General features: G+C 37.7%; 1 protein-coding gene across 3 annotated transcripts in view; it reads right to left on the minus strand.

Moving 5' to 3' along the window:
* The window catches only part of Fap (fibroblast activation protein alpha), a 67,784-nt gene extending 50,254 nt beyond the window's left edge, over positions 1 to 17,530 (minus strand). The window contains exons 1-5 of one of the 3 annotated variants that reach the window (XM_052182571.1): positions 17,249 to 17,528; positions 16,837 to 16,921; positions 2,415 to 2,513; positions 1,445 to 1,539; positions 519 to 593 (exon numbers count right to left, since the gene is read on the minus strand). In XM_052182571.1, the coding sequence (XP_052038531.1) occupies positions 519 to 593; positions 1,445 to 1,539; positions 2,415 to 2,513; positions 16,837 to 16,921; positions 17,249 to 17,254 (360 nt within the window). In that variant the 5' untranslated portion in view covers positions 17,255 to 17,528. Of the gene's footprint in view, positions 1 to 518; positions 594 to 1,444; positions 1,540 to 2,414; positions 2,514 to 16,836; positions 16,922 to 17,248 lie in introns of all 3 variants that reach the window. The other 2 variants (XM_052182570.1, XM_052182572.1) reach the window with 2 other exon arrangements.
* Between the last annotated feature and the right edge of the window lie 432 nt (positions 17,531 to 17,962).

Here is a 17,962-nt window from a genome sequence, read left to right on the forward strand (position 1 = left end):
AAGGTTTGGACTTTCAAATACACAATTTCTTCTTTGGTATATTGACTGTATACATCTCTCTGATTATATGACTTAATATGATATATACTGACCCTTTCATTTGGAATATTAGTATAGTTTTGGGGTATTAAATTGAGCAAGAATTAGCCAACATGTTATCGTGTCAAAATACCACCACAATTTGTCTGTTTCTAATGCATATCAGTATCCCAAAATAAAATTTCCTTACCTTAAATAAAAAGTGTTTGCTGCTACTTGATATACCAGATATTCAGACTAAAAAATGTATGTTAAATTATTGTGTGTGTTATAACTATGCTTTACGGATTTATTCAGTTTTTTTTTTTTTACATATTTAGAGATAGATATAGACTCCTACTGGTAGGAGCCTCCTCTCCTAGCTTCATTTAAAATTTCTTATGCAAATTTAAATTTTAATATACTAATCTGTATATTAATGTGAGAAATAATTTTATTTATATATATATATGTATTTATCAAAATTAAAGGATTGATACCTTTGAATAATCACTTTCTAGATACACAAATTGCCGATCAGGTGACAAACCGTAATCTGTAGCATTCACACTTTTCTGAAATATGAAGAAGTTGGTTAGAACATAGAAAAATACCAGTCATAACTTTTTCATTCTAAAGCGATATCATATCACAGATAGGCTCACATACATTTTCACTGCGATTTCAAAACACAGATGCCATACATAGTGCATTGGAGGGAAACTACTAGACACGGTGGGAGGATGTAATTAAAATAAAAAAAAAATTTCAAAAGCACATATTATTAAATCTTGCAGATGACCGACAGAGCAAATTAAAAAGTTATAAAGGTTATTAGGTACGACGCTGCAAAAGCGTGAAGAGAGGGTAGTTTGGGACAGAGACTATGGGGCTATCCTTTAAGCTCAGTTTGAAAGATTAGTAGGACTTCTAGAATAGAGATAGAAGAGGCTTGCAAACCCAGGAAGATGCAACAGTATGCTCCAAACATCACAGCTACCCTTTACTGAACATTTATCCGATGTTAAGGAATGTCCTAAGCACTTTATGTTGTACTTTGATTTAATTTTTATATTAACCTAAAAAGTATTATTGGTCTCACTTTAGGGTAGAAAAACTAAGGCATAGCAAGCTAGGTTTATTCTATTACCCAAAGTTTCATACTAATAACAGGAGTTGAATCTCAGTTCTCTTGACTCTACTTTCCTAATTTATATCTGATGCCATCTATTTACACAGAGGGAGAAAGGCATTATAGGTTAGAGCAGAGGAAGAGGGCAGTGGTTGAGTGTGTTTAGAAGGCAGCACTGGGGAAGGAGGGGGAAGGTGAGCTTTATCCAGATCACCACTAAGAATCTGAATGAGGTCTTGGGTCAGTGGGGTGCTTGAAAGGTTTCTGAGGGAGTCGGAGGATGCGGATACATACCATGGTGCTATTACTCAAAATGACATATGATTCTCCTGTTTCAATATTATAAAACACTATGTTATCATCCTCAGATTGATGCAGATATTCTTGTTCTTTAAATACAAAAGAAAGCGAAACATAAAGTGATTGCTCTTAAAGACGATATTTACCACGAAAGAACCCCCTCTGCCTCACAGATGTACCTTGCCTTCCTCCCTGTCCAGCATATAGAAGCTGAGGCTGTGAGGGAAGAAAATGTCCTCCTTCTGCATCTCATAAAGATGGCACATTTGCTAGAGCAGCCCTGTTCTAGCTGATTCAGGGTGCTCATAAATAACCTTTTATTTTGTCTGAGCTACAAAGAGGACAAACTAGTTTAATATGACGACTTTCTTTTACAGTAATGAAAATAAATGTATTTGGCCTTTGTTTTGATTTAGCACAACAAATATTTCACATAAATGTTCTTTTTTAAAAAAGAAAAATGACAATACCCTATCTTGGTAAATGACCCTTTATAAATAACAAGTATAATGCCATTTATGTAACTTCACCATTTCTTTGACCATGCTCGAATTACAACAGCTAGGAGTATCATTTCTGTAACCCTTAAAGGTATTTTCGTCAGGAGGGAATTGCCTTGTCTTGTTTGGAATAAGGATGGGTGCTCTGAATGGGTCAAATTCTCTTGCTTTCCCCTAAATGAGGCCCTGCTTCTCACTCCCACGAGCAATGTCATTTACTGACAATATTCTCCTACAACACTCCTAACTTCTGTTTTCCTGCTAAGATTCAAGGTAGCTTCATAACAATTGTGCATGCCCAGAATGAATGGTGGTATGAAAACGTTCCATGAGTATTCCTAATAATCCATCTCTTTGTTCATTTCGATTGGTGAATGGGAGCTACAGCCATTATAAAAGAGCCTCAGCACTGACAAGACAAGAGTATATATTTTGCAAACTCCCAGAAGAAATGATCCATTTACCTGAAATCCAGTTTGGGAAATACGTTTTATATGAGAATGTTCCATTTAAAATATCCTTCAGGGTAAGAGCTCTCCTTGTGTTTCCTTCAGGGTTGTAAACTTAAGGGGAGAAAGAAACATAGCATTAGCAACGGAGCTTATTGTCCAACTAAATTCTAAATGTGTTCTTCATCTGCTCATCCTCAGGTAATGGTAGGTAGACTCTCTGCCTTTGCAAAGTGCCTGTTTAACTCCTGGATAGATGCTGGCTTGCTGACACTCATGGGCAAGTGGGGAGGCAGGGTGTGTGTGGGGAATTGTGTAGGAAGGGAAAGATCGTAAAATGGCCGGGACACTCTCTTCCGTCAGTAAAATAAACCCATCAAGGACTTCTAGGACAGGAGGCAAAGTTCCAACAACTTTGGACCTTACATCAGTGACTCTGACAGCCAGGCTCAGATGCAGCATGGAGTTTCCCAGACCCTTCTCTGTACTTGGCCACATTTTCTCTCTTGCAAAGCTTGGCTTGGGTTTCTGTTCATTTTTCAAGGACACATTTTCGAATCCCACTTGGTTGAATGAGATCATCTAGAATTCTTACCCTCTGGATTTTTAAGAAGGGCTGTAGCTCATTCAGACAACTTTCTTAGTCCTGATACACTATTTTTTTTTTGTTTTACAAAAAGAAGCTGTACAAGGAGTACCACATTAAGCATCATAAAATTTTATGTAAATTCATGAAAGGTTAACGAAACCACATGTAAATTTCTTCTTCATGTGAACCCTTCCACATATATATATATATATGGAAGGGTTCACATGATATATACATACATGCACACATACACACACATACACACACATACACACACATATATATGTATGTATATATCATGTGTGTGTGTGTGTGTGTGTGTGTATATGTGTGTATATATGTATATATCATGGCTTCATTGCCTCCTCAGATGCTCATTAGAGAGGTCTAAGGCAGCCAGGTTAAGCCAGATGGGCAATAAGGCGATGCCCTCCCAATGCCCCTTCATGGACCTGCTTCTATCCCCCCTACCTCCCACCTCTTCCTTCTCCAGACCACCACTTAGAACCTCAAAGTTACAGGAAAGCCCAATACCTCAAAATAGCATTTATGAGCCTGGCATTCACCCAGGTGAAAATAAAACTGTTAAAGATGAGAACCATAATATTATCCTTCTGCTAACAGCCTTGCATAGCTTTCCATGACTCTCATTATAAAGATGAAATTCTAAACATAATCTACAGGTTCTGGCAGGTCTAGGACAGCCTCCCAAACCAGTCTTCCCTGCTCCTCCCTCATTACTTTCTTGACCCCAAACAAGCTGGGGCTTTATTTCTAGCCCATAAACACCTGCATTAGTTAATTTTCTGTTGCTGTGATAAACTGCCCCGACTAAGGCAATTTAAGGAAGACTGGTTTTATGATTCCGAAGGGATAAGAGCCCATTGTAGCAGGACGGGATGCCAACAAGTTACAGGATGGCAACAGGACCAGGTAGCTGAGACCTCGCACTTTTAAATGAAAGCATGAAGAAGAGAGAGCAAACTAGAAGTCACTTGAGGCTTTAGTCTCAAAGCCCACCACCAGGGACAAACTTCCTCCAGCAAGGCTGCACCATCTAAACCGCCTTAAACAGCGCCACCTACTGGGGAACATATGTTCAAACGCAGGGGACTATGTGGAACTTTTCTCCTTCAAACCATCACAACACCCTGTCTCTTTGGAGGGCTCTGTATCTCTTTCTACCCTCCTTCTTTGCCTTATGATTTTCATTTAGGCTTCAGTGTTTAATTTTATTCTTGCTCTTCTGAGAAGCCCTCCCTGACACTCTCCTTCAAGTCAGGTTGCATTGTCATAATAACAAAGCATATGTCATTTTATTTTAGAGATATCATCTTTGAAATTAATTACAAATGTATTTGAATATCTTTTATTAATGGCTCTATAACCCCTATGCAACCCAAACTGTTACCATGAACCTGAAGACCCCACCTTATTTCATTTGCCATCATATCTTTGATGTCTAGCATGTATAGACATTTAATAAACACTCACTGAATCGATACATACACACACACACACACACACACACACACATATATATATATATATATATATATATATATATATATGAAAGGAAAGATGCATAGAGGCATGTAAGTGTAAGAGAATGGGTATGTATTCTTCCACTAGTTTCCTATAATACTTGGGTGAATCTCCTAAGTCCTAGCTTGCTCATATAAAAATAAGGGATCTGACTAGAAGATCCCAATGATCCCTGTCAGCCAAACTAGGTTACACTTGGAAATGTGAGGCTCAGTTTTCTTCATTCACCTTGAAGTAACGTGCATGCATGCCCTGCAATCACAACTAAGTTGCTAAGTGAACAGTGACAGCCTAGGCTATTTTAGTGTATTTCCATACTCCCACAGGTGTGTGAATGATCCACACATTTGATGTGACCATGGGTTTTATTGCTATTGTGGTTTAAAAGAAAAAGAAAGCAATGTTTCCTACAAGGCTCAAGTATTTGAATACTCGGTCCTCGGCATCTGGCACTGCTGGGGAGTACAGCATTTAGGATGTAGACTTCTGTGGAAGAAGGTCTTTTATTGGAGACGCATTAAGCATTTATAGCCTCACCTTGCTTCCAATTCTCTCTGTCCCTGACTCTGCTCTCTCTCTCTCTCTCTCTCTCTCTCTCTCTCTCTCTCTCTGTGTGTGTGTGTGTGTGTGTGTGTGTGAGTGTGTGTGCGCGCGCTTCGTGAGTATGGATGGGATAAGACTAGTCAGAAGTTGAATACCCTGCTTTTCCCTTCCTTCCTTACTCCTTTGAAACAGCCTCTCTCTAAAAGACTAAAGCTAAGGTATCCATCAGAAAGTTCCAGCAACCCTCTGGTCTTACCCTCTACAAAACTGGTTTTGCAGGCACACAGGGCTGTACCTGGACTTTTTTTTTTTAAATACAAAATTTGAAGATTTGAGCTTAGGTCTCCATGATTACACAGAAGCAGCATAATTGTCTCCTCATCCCAGTAGTAACCTTTAAATAATGTACCCCCTTTCTCATGTGTCTGTCTCTGTGCCCTAAGTGTGTGTATGTGTGTGTGTGTCTGTCTATCTCTGTTTGTTTGTGTTTGTGTTTGTGTACAGAAACACACACACACACATGGATGCCAGAAGTTAATGTTGGTGTTTTCTTTTATCTTCTGCCTTATTTACTGAGGAAAAAGTTTCTCAGAAAATCTGAGCTTGCTGCTCTGGCTGTCAAGACCCCAGTATCCTTCCGCCTCTACTCTATCTACAACACTGAGGTTGCAAATGATTGACACCAGTGTTCAGCCTTTCTGTGGGTGCTAGGAATCCAGACTTTGGTCCTCACATTTATAAGATATTTCTTAGATATCTTACCCACTGAGCCATCTAGCCAGGCCTTCCAAGAATGATTTAGATCAATATTTCCCAAGTAATTTGCTCCCTGGAGATTTTTGTTTGGGTAATTGTTGAACATGTACTAAACCACAGTTCTGTCCATGCAGATCTAGCTGAGGCTATTGTGCAGTGCACAGAGTGAAAGTGCACTAGTCGTCTAGCATGACAAAATGCATCCTTTACTCTTGGGCTGCTCCTTAACTCCTTAACTAACATGGCACGGTTAGGATTGTAAATAAAACCAGAACCAACACTGCACCTAAAGCCAATTTTCCAAAAGATTTTTAAAACCCATACATTTTTATATTGTTATTGGTCACCTGGTATTTATTGGATTTCCCAGGACCATACCCAGGGTTTGCTATTCTCTTTTTGAAATCTCGAAATTACATGATACAGAAAGGTGGTGCTTGACAGAATATTTCATTGCATTTCTTAGTCACTTACGTATATGAGCACACAGTAGTTGTAAATGCCAACAATCTATTTAGAGAACTTGTCATATGCCATATTATGGCTCAAAATATCAGTAAAGTGTTTAAATAACATTAATCATATTACTAATTGCCATAATGAGAACAGTATTATCTCCAACAAGCATGATGCACAACATGTATGTGTGTAGACAGGATAAGGCTCAGGGCACAGACTGGGAAGTAAGGTCATTTCTAACCTCATGGGACCTTTGTAAGCTAAGAGTATGTGAAGCGTAGCTGTGTTGATATTAGGCTGGACCCAGTTATATCTATCCCCGGTAGAACAAGGAGAATTTAAACTGTGTGTTCTGTTCCATGTGTGATTTGCTAAGTGTCTTTGCTTCAGTGGATATCACATCTCTGCTCTAGGAGGTTGAATCAAATTGCATTGAAATGAAAATAAAACCACACAGATCATGAGTGTAACACTGGGATGTGCACCATCCACTAGCATTTGTCACCTAATCCATCCTTGGAACTACAAAAGTGTGACTGGAGTTGGGCTTATTCATTACTTCATTATTGACCATGTATATTTTTCATGTCTGGTTATGAGTTCCATAAGGCATAAGACTCCAATAATGAAACCAGAGCCATGTTTGAGTTTTCCTACTAATATGTGCCTGCTTCTACAAAAATGCAGAGACACAAGAAATATCTTGAGATAATAATAATAATAAAACCTAAGTTTATCAATACTATGTTACCTTGTTTTTGATCATTCTCAAAAATATATCCATTCATATTGTAATATATATACATATACATACACATATACATATACATAATCTTTTACTTTTGTGTTGCTTTACTTAAATACTTGTCCTAATTGGTCCTTGGAGTCATCTAGAGTGCTACTTTAAAGATAGACTTCTGTGCCAGCGTGGCACTATTCGATAATCCTAGCCATTCTGAGGTAAGGTAAAGTTCAAGGCCTACACAGTCTACTGAATACATTCAATTAGCCTAGAAAACTTAGTGACTAGAAGACAAGCTGATGATTCTGCTCCAGATTAAATGGAAGATTGTAGAGAAAGTATTCTGGTCCTTGACTGTGGTGTGTGTGCGTGCATGTGTGTAAAACAGTATAAAATGTATATGAAAATAAACATACTAAGCATGTTTGATCACTGCCGCATTAAAACATTTCATTATTCAAATGACTGGATGAATAAATGGACTTTATTATCATTTTCCAAACAATGATTGATACTGGAAGGATGATTTTAGAATGGAGGTTTTGCATCTGGGGTTGCATACTCTGTTGTCTTAAAAGAAATGGAGTGTAACTGTCAAAGTATCTGTCTACTCTAACCAACTGACATTTGCCCATTTAACACTTCATCTTTGCTGGTGTCGTAAATCCAATTTGGCCCCTCTTTAGCATGGTTATTCATACAGCACTTAAATGCCCTAATTAGCCATGCTTTAATTATTTGAATTTTCAACATATTAAGCAAAGCTGGAAGTTAGCTCAATTATGTATCTAAGAAATTACGAATCATGAAATGATTCAGAAGCAAGTAATGAGCCGCTGTCGCCCTAGTTTTTTTCTGAAAACTTTGTGTCTTTATGAGCCTGTGTCTACCATTTAATTGACTAATCCTGAAAGATTGAGAGTGTTTATCAGAGTAGAAACATCCAAGCCTTATGCTCACATTTGTCAGGAAACATGAGAAGAAGTGGGCCATATTAAGTAGGCACACAATGACGAATAGATCTTTTTGTTCTTGTTTTCATGAATGAGTTGGGATTGATGCCACAAGGCTACTCTATGGAGGCCAAATGTCCCCAGAATACTGGTCCCATCTTCTAGCCAGTTTTGTGAAGAGTGTAATGGGGGTTCTATTCTAAGCATCACGTGGGTCATGCTTATTTCTGGAGTAGGTTCAAAGGAATACATTCAGGAAATAGCTGAGTGAAAAACGTACTTAAAACTATTTAAAATCAAATATGAGTCAAGACCAACAACTTTGAAAAAGGCTCTGAAGCAATTTTCTGTCAGAAACAGGATATGTTACAACTGACTAAGTTTTCACAAGTTGCAAGCATCTCACACATGAGTGTATCAGGTCTTCATAGTGCCCCTCTGAGATGTGCTGTTGTGAACAGTACTTGTAAGTTAGGAAATGAAAACTAGAGAGGCCAAAGAACATGCTTAATTCATTGCAAACTTGGAATTTAAAATCCGTCTGATTGTAGAGGCTGAGCACTTTACCATTACAGTTTAACATGAAAACACTTATAGTAAAACAATAGCAAATATTAAAAACTAGAACAAGAACCAAGCAATACACAACATGTAGAACAGTTATACTCCAAAGTATAGATGAAAGGATAGAAATCTGATGGGATGTGAGCTTTCTAGTTTAGAGCACTTACTGAGTAGTTAAAGAGGGGAGTAGCTCTTCATCTCGGAGGGTAGCACCTATACCGAAAAACAAGTCATTCAAAGGAAGCACCAAGCTTTCCCATTGTAAACTTTTTTAAGATCATGGGACATGGTCAACATAAAGTCTAAGCAGGCATGCAAGAATCTTGTGGGGATTCATAAACAAAAATATTCTTGTCTATTTCTAAGTGTCAGTCTCCTTTGGTAGGACATCTTCTTCTAACTCCTGTTTGAAATTGTGAGGTAGCTCCTTTGTTGCTATTGCATGAGACCTGAGGAAGAGCTACTTTCAGAAATTATTTTATTCTTTGAGGATAATACACATTTTGGGAAATCCACCCTAGGACCATTACCAAAGTTGAACCCCACTTCTATACACTCCAGACATGTCTGTGAAACTTCTTAACATCTTCATGTAACATTGAGCTAGAGGTATCCCTTGATTGTAAAGTGGTTACACATATACACACAGAGCTAGATGGAGAGAGGGGGAGGGTGAAGGAGAAGAGGAGGAAGTATAAAAATAAAATGGAAAGAAAGAATAAATAAAATGAAATGACCCCCCATGCTCCTTATCCAGATTCTGCACCATAAGTGGTACTGTGTGCTCCCTACAAATCCTCCATTGAAATGATTGGCAGTGACCCTTGACCTTCCTGTTTTCCTTAGTCTTTGTTTAGCAGTCAGGCCGAAAAGTCCCACTGCTACGGTTCCCTCTACTTCCCTGCATTTCCTGTGCACACTGCGTGCATCTCAATGGATGACTTTCTTCTGTGATATTTCCTTGGCCTTTCCTTGTGATTTTGATTTGCAGTTTTCTAACGATGGATTGTGTTGAGTACCATACACATGCTTATTAGGTGCTTGCTAATTTTCTCTGTATATCCTTAGACAGACTTTCAATCACCCATTTCCCCTCATTTTTATGAGTTGCTGAAAGTCTTTATAGACCCCGATTACAACTTGTTTGTTGGGATACTTCCTCAATTATTTTATCTTCTTTTTGTAACTTTCACTGGTGGTAGTGATTATACTATGGGTTAATCATGGTTGTTAAATTTGATTGGATCTGAATGAACTAACCATGTGCTTCTGAGCATATCCATAATGGTATGTTTTGAAGGATTAACTGACAAGGGAAATCCTTCTCCTAGAATAGCCACCATTGCCTTTGAGGGTGGTCCACATGTAAAGAAGGCTGAGGGAATAGTAGTACTCCCTTTTGCCTGCCCATCTTCTGTTCTTGTGTGTGTGTGCATCTACTGTATTGCTGCCACTGACATCACTATCATTACTGTCATTGAACCCAACCTTTTCAATTTCCATTATGGTATGAAAACTAGCAGTTCTATAGGAATCCAATTGGGAATGCTCAAACATCCAGCCATGTAGACTCGACAGCCATCAAATTCTCAGTCTCTCCCACATGCAGAGAGCTATTGCTAGACTCTCAAAACTATGTCATGAGAGCCAATCTAAGAAATTCCTCTCATAAATGTGTCTTTGTGTGTTGATTCTGTTGTTTTCTTGTTCTGGGTTTCAAGAGTGGGTCTCCTATATGGCTAGACTGGAATTGGCTATAAAGACTAAGCAAGCCTCAAACTTGCAGCTATTCTTCTGCCTCTGTATCTCCAGTGCTTTGATTATAGGTCTGTGCTACTATGCCTTCTCTCCTGTATATTTCATTTTTTTTTATTAAAATGGTCAAGATATTCTAAATTCCTTTATCTATACTTATGCTAATGATAATGTGGCTTTTTCAGTTAAGAAAGCTTATTATATTCATTTTAAAATGTTAAAACAACCTTATATTCTTGGGAGAAATCCCATGGTTCTGATGCATAATCTTTTAAAATATCACTGAATTTGGTTTACTATCATAATTTGTTGAGAGTTTTAAGACTTATAAAGTATATTAAACTATATTTCTTTCTTCTTGACTTCTTTTGTTTTGCTTATTTTAATATCATACAACGCTGGCCTCTAGAATCTAAAATGAGTTGAGTTGGGAACTCTCTCTTTCTGTTGAAATCATATAGGCTGAGTAGATTTGGAGGCTGGGATATTAAAAGTGCTAGCTCAATCCCTTTCTCTTAGAGTTTTGAGACAAAGTCACAGCTTACTGCACAGGCCTGTGATATTAATCTTCAGACTCATGACTCAGACCCTCTGCTTGGAGTTCTGGGCTTGCAGACACTTGACGACACACCATCTCACTCAGTTTCAGTAAATATTATAGGATCATTCCAGTCTTCTATTAACTTTTGGGAGGTTAATTTTAATATCTAAAATGGTTGGACTAACTTATCTCGTCTAACTTGCCTAGATGCTTGTTTGCTTCATGTTGGTTTTGGCCATGTGAGTGTTTTGATCTATTTCTTTAAAAAGTACCGAGCACTTTAGCTTTTCTGCCAAATATAAAATCTTGGTTTGCATAAAATCAATTGATATCTTAATGCTATTCTCCTAATTGTGAATAGAAATACAAGTGAATAAAGATTGAGTTATTCTATTTTGCTGCATCATTTCAATCAATTCAGTAGGATATAAAAAATAAGCAATATGCTCGTTTCTTTGAGTATTACAAGTATTAAGGAACAAGGAGATTTTGTATTTGATTGGTTGATCTATAAAGAGACCATTTCACTTTGTACCTATCTATCATGTTGATTTGATTTCTGCTATACTTAAGTTGTACCTACTGTGTTGATTTCTACTATACTTAAATCCCAGTTGGGCATTCTGTGGCTTTAAAATGAAAATCTGGCTTTCTTTTCCACATCCTCAACTTGAACTTTAGAGCTTGATTAGTATTTTTCTCAAGGTATGTCTGTGGTTAGGATGTCCCTATGAAAGGTGTCTCTATGAAAGAATTTTCTCTGGAAATCTGAGACAGATAAGCTTCTTTGGATTATATAATTATCAAACTTTTAACTACTTTTATGAAATTATTGAGAGCTTGGCAATATTCAAAGGGAGTTTGTTAAGATTCATTTTCTGTTTTAGAGTAACAATTAGAAAAATATGATTTATAACTTTGATTTACATATATTCCACTGAGAAATTCTTTTATGCCCATGACCTTTCTGGTTCTTTCCCTTAACCTTTTAGAATTCCCCATTTCTCCTTCAAAGTAAGAACAAATAAATAAACTTTAAACTCTTCAGAAATAGTTTCTTTCACAGCTGTAAATGTTAATACTGGGCAAGTCTTGAAAACATTCACATCTTTCAAAATGGTTGCATTACACCAAATTGATTTTTACAAAAAGTAATTGCTGAGTGATAACAGTTATAATGATAATAATAATAATGATGATAATGATAATAATTCCATCTAAATACAGCATTGAAATTTTTCTTTTTTACAAGATATTAATCTCTTTTCTACTTAAATTATTTATGAATTCAAAACCTTCTTCAGTATATTATAGAAGGTATAAGTAGCTATTCTTAATGAATAACATGTGTTAATAGTGATACATTTTTATATAATATCTTTTTTATGTGTAGGTATATTTTCTAATTCACTGAAATAGTGCTTGATTCATAGTTCTTTCTGGTTTCATGAGCTTTCTAAAAACATTTGTGAGTCAAGGACTTTGTACTTTATTTCCCCTATAAAGAGGGCTTGTCATGAGCTTTTATCCTTTTGTTCTTAAATTGTTAGTTCAGACATCTCAAAGAAGGTGTTATGATCATTCTTCATATGCTGTTATGAGTGGAATTGTGTCCCCTAAAAAGTGCCAATGTGAAGGCTAGCAAGATGGTTCAGCAATAAAGGTGCTTGCCTCAAAGTCTGATGATCTGCGTTCTATCTTGGGGCCCACAAAGTGGAAGAAGGAAGACCTAGAAGTTGTACTCTGAACTCCACACAGCTCTATCTCTCTCTCTCTCTCTCTCTCTCTCTCTCTATTACACACACACACACACACCAAACAAATGAATGAATAAACAATAAATAAAATATATAAATATGTAATAAAATTTTTGAAAGATCCCAAGTTGAAGGGCAACCCCCAATGCGATTGTACTTAGAAATAGATCCTTTGAGGACATACTGCTCTAACCCAGGAGGAAAGGCGTCATTATAAGAAGAGGACACAGCACCAGAGACAAACCTGCATGAGGGAAAGGTCTGGTAAGGATACCGTGGCCTGAAAGCCAAAGGACATCTGCAGAAAGAAACAGGTTGGCACTTTGATCTTAGACTTCCAAACCTCAGAGCTGTGAGAAAATAAAGTTCTGGTCAAGTTGTTCTGGCGGCCAGAACAGACTCCTTTCAGTACTAGGAATTAGGAAGCTGCTCTGACAAACACTTAAGCATTTGTAAAGAAGCCCAAGTTTTCTGTAATTTTTATGTGAAATCTGGATTTAAAATTGGCATCCAATACCTATTTCTATAAAACAGATTAAGCCAAATTGATAGCAATGGCCAACAGAGGAAGAGGATGCAAAGGCGGGGAAGAGAGTGACTGGGTGGCTCAAGGCTAAAACAAAAGTGTTGGCATTTTCTCAGGAACATCCATCTAGAGCCACACTCCTGGAGACGCCGTGATCCCCCACACCGTCTGGGTCTTTCATTTGCTCTTACTCTTCTTCACACCCCAACCCCCTCATCTTTCCGCCCTTGACCCCCCTTATCTTTCTGTGTTTTTTTCATTTTAACACACACACACTCACACACACACACATACACACGTTTCTAAACTATGTATTGCTTTAGGTCCAAGAAGATTGAGTATAGAAGCAGAATAACACTCAAGATTAATGGTGACTACGGCCAGAATTGAGGAGAAAATAATTAAAACATTAATATAGTGAACAGAAAAGTCTATGAAGCATCTTTTATCACATATAGATGCCCATGGTAGGATGTGAAAGAGCTGTAGGCACAATTTCTTTTGAGTATCTACCATGTGTGGTAAATTTTGAAATTAAAAAAAAAATCATAGTTGGGAAAGTAAGATGGCTCAGCAAGCAAAGGTGAGAGCCAGCAGGCCTGACCACCTGAGTTTGGTCTCAGGAGCCCCTGTGGTAGAAGGAGAGAGAGAGTCAACAGCCACAAGTTGCCCTCTGACCTCCATACAAATAGGCCCACATACAAACACAGACATGCATGTAAGATAAGTAAATGTGAAAAATTATAGCTAACATTTATTGAGTGCTTGTTAATCACTGCAGAGGATAATGTACCATTAAAAATAAAACGGAGGCGGAAAGGGTTATATTCATAAAATGTAAATCATGACTCAAAGAAGGCTGTAGAGAATTTTTTAAATTCTAAGGCCTTTGCAACTTTCTAGTTCTGTTTTTTGTTTTTATCGTCTTCCTAAATCTCTTGAAGCAAGAAAGTCTGTGCAATCGCCCTCAGGGTGGACGAAAGGAAACGGAGGGACACTGTGCTGACTTTTTACATGGCTCTGTCTTCATACTGGATTAAAGATGATAGCAGGGAAGAAAATCCTCAAGAGAAACTAAATGGAGGCAGGAGAATAAAGGGAGTCAGGTGAAGAGGTAGAAGCCAAGGGAGTCAGGTGAAGGGGCAGAAGCCAAGGACCACATGGAACTGCCGGGTAGAAAGGCATGTTTGTCTTCAGTTTAGATTAAAATTAAAATGAAATGTTTTAGGAGTTTCAGAAAGAGCTGTAACACATTTGTTTTTAATATGTAAGTGAGCTAAACAGGAAATTCTCATCCACTAGTACAGTTCTACTTATTCCTTCAGTCTTTCTCTCTCTCCCAAAACTTCTTTAAGGTGAAGACTGATTCTTCATGGATTTCCACCCTGGAAGGAAAAGACCCCTATGCCCCAACTGTATTTATTTCACTTAAACTTGAGAAACAGAAACTTTCCCCCACAATGATGGCTGTGGCCATGTGTTTTAGGGTGTGCTGAGTGACAAATTAGTCCTCATTTGCCTGTCTGAGGGAAATTGAGACTACTGAACTTTGTAACATCTGCAACAGCAAGTGATAGGAGGTATTTTGGGGGACCTGGTGCATCCAGTTTATAAATAATGGAATGGATGGATATTTCTTGACTCCTGTTACATTGGCATAGAGCTCCTGGACTAGGAACCCAAGGGTACAGGAGACAAACGTTTGGTGGTGGTGTTTCTGATGAAATGGTGTAGGGGTCTACCTAGATTTTACTTCTCCTTTCTGTTACATTCCTACTTTTCCTTGACTTCACATGAGAAGTCTTACTTCTTCAGACTCTCCCTAAGGAAGAGATGTGAATAAGGTTTGGCCTGATACCTAGCTTGGACATGGTGAAGATGTGGGTGTGAGAAGAAGATGGTGTTCAGATGACATGCTGAGGTCTTCGTAATACTGAAATGACAGTGTCTTTACAGTCCAAAAAGTAGTCTTAAGCATTGTTTACTCCTGCAGTAGAAGTAAATGAATGCAAAAAAATTCATCTTGAGGTTAATATGATTATTTCACAATAACAGGAAATTACTTAGAGAATTATCATTTCCATTGAAAATAGAAATCTATGTTATATAAAAAAAACAGGACTTTTATGTTATATATAGTTTATAACATATTTTTGAGTATGCTATTCATAAAAAACTTGGAAAGAAGATAAAGATTGGGATTATATGTAATTACACAAATGTCTATATCTATAAATGTAAGTATAGACCCAAATATCTATCCTTATATGCTATTTGCAATGGATAAATATGCTTCTCTTTGGAAATATTCTTCAAAGTCCAAAGGGCAAGACTTGTGGACAGAAAAGGCTATCTCACCAAAATACATGCACTTTTATTCCAGAAACTGTTTGTGGGAGCAGAATATGCATTTCAAGCTCTGGTGAGTGCCTGAGAAAGCTTGATTTTTACTGGATTAAAAGGGTCAGAGACCTGGGTAGGCCCTGGTTAAAGGTATTGTGTCCTCTAAGAATTGAGGTGATAGTCTAGCTTAATAATTTTGAAAAAAATGCAAATAGGAGTATATATCTCTATATCCCAGGGATAATCTTGTGCTTTAGGACATGAGGATGTGAGCTAAAAATTAAAAGTGTAGACCCAAGGACACTGCCGTCACCAGGTTATTCTATACTTTGCAGTTCTGTGAACGGACCATGGATGTTTTGAACTCTTCAAGTTTTTGCATGTTGTATATGTTTTAACGTTAAAAAAAGCTTTAAAAAGCAACAAAGAATTCAGGACTGGTGTGTTCTCTGGCACAGGCTGTGCCATTAACCCGTGTCCAGAGTCGGTTCGCTTTAAACACGGATGTTTCCCAGTTCTGGTCAACTCTGAACATTTGTCCTCCCAGACCCTATGGTACAGACATTGTCACTGTAACATTATATCTCTGTTTTAGAAGCTCACATTGCTGTTCATAAGAATTTTCAGAATAACAGGGCCATAATTTATTACCAGTTGAGAATATCAAAATTAAAACTAGTTTCAAAATCTGTGCATAACATCTTCCAGGTCTCAGTCAAGTGACATTGTTACCAGCCTAAGCCTTTCTATACAAATTTTTTTTAAAAAATTAAAAAAACCATAAAAACCCAACTAATTTATCTTGATAATGTTTGCTTAACTATAACAAGCCTCCTAATTTAATGGTTAATTGCTACTGTATATAGAAGAAGAATTTTACTTTTCCTATATGGCTATTCCTGAGATTTCTATTCTGAACATCTTCCTTAAATTTTTTAGAAGCACTATTTAGTGATTTCAAAGCCTCCATAGGTTCTTTTTTTAACTTTTCTATTCTTGCTCATTATTTTTACTTGCTACCCGGCAAATCTAGTAATAGAAAACAATGCTAGTTAAAAATATAGTCCTGAAAGGCCTATCAAAGCTTGTCTTCTGTGTGTATTTTGGGGGGTGGTGGGAGTGGTGCAGAATGGCTCTTAGGTTTTTCTATTGCTGAAATAACACTGTAAATCTCTTCCTACCCTTAAATCTCCAGTATTTCTGGTCTTGCACACAACATAGCTGTGAACTTATACGTCTTCTTAGAAATAACAGGCTTACTTTGGAAAGTAGGCACTTAGGAAATGTTCACCCATTTGAGTTCACACATTGGTACATTTTCCAGGCTACGCTAGGCAGACCGAGTGAATCAGAAAATTTCTTACCTCTTGAAGGACGTAAGACAATGCAGATTACCACTAAAGCAAGTGCAGCCAGGGTGGTAACTCCAAAGACAGTTTTCAGCCATGTCTACACAGAATAAAGAAAATTATGTTTGGGCTTAGTTCCTACTGAGAAGTGGTAAGATTTTTGTCTAACCCTAGATCCTACTTCTCCTTCCCCACAAAGCTTTGGATTGTGTTCCGCTGATCTGGCGGTAATTGCTGGAGCCTTTCCAGTTCTGCTAAGACAAATGTTTCTACAGTATATTTAGAGCCATTTTCTAATCCTAACACACACCAGGAAGCGATACTCAACACACAAATCCCCACCGTCTCTAAAGAATAGAAAACTCTGACAATACTCAGCCCCGGCAGCCTCTACTCTGTGGTCGTCCCCGAGACGGCACACACTAACCTTCATTTTTCCAGATGTTTTTAAAAGTTAGCTGATTCTCACAGCACAGCGTGGGTCACCGCATCTGTGAAAACTGTTGAAAAGAAGCAAGTCTGTCTTCCAGTTGGAAGCTGAAGTCAGGACATGAGTTGCTCCCCCCGCCTTTCCACGGACTTTTGACTACCGTGCCAAATTTCGAAAGATTTCTGTAAAATTAGAAACAGATTTTGGGGGCGTTCTTGGCCTTTAAGTGAACTATGAGTAGCTGGAGGGAGGCTCTATAGCTCCCTCATCCTTATAAATTCTACACCAACATCTGCTTAAGTTGTCATACAGAGGCTGTTTCATTTCACTTTTTTTTTTTTTTTGTTCAGGTTTATGTTTCATTTTCTCCTCGAAATCACCCGAGTCACTTTGGTAACAATCTTTTCTACACTCCTCCCGTTTGCAGCTGAAAGGAGCAAATTCAAATGAAGAAAGTTTTTGATGGTGCATTATAGATATCAAATTTTGGGGGAAGCGAAGAACAGTGGAGCCAAATTCGGCTTTGTGAGAGGTAGACCGTGGGACGCACACTCTCTCCTGGGAGCCTATGAGGTGCTGCAGGCAGAAATGTTTTTCTTTCAGCACAATTTCTTTGTCCATATAGCACCATATGCACTTTCAGTAAATACAGAAGTTTAAAAATTCAACTGTCTAAACCCACGGCTGCTTTCCTTTAAAGAAATGAAGCGC

The sequence above is a fragment of the Apodemus sylvaticus genome, chromosome 5 (genome assembly GCF_947179515.1).
Source record: "Apodemus sylvaticus chromosome 5, mApoSyl1.1, whole genome shotgun sequence".
Taxonomy (NCBI): Eukaryota; Metazoa; Chordata; class Mammalia; order Rodentia; family Muridae; genus Apodemus; species Apodemus sylvaticus.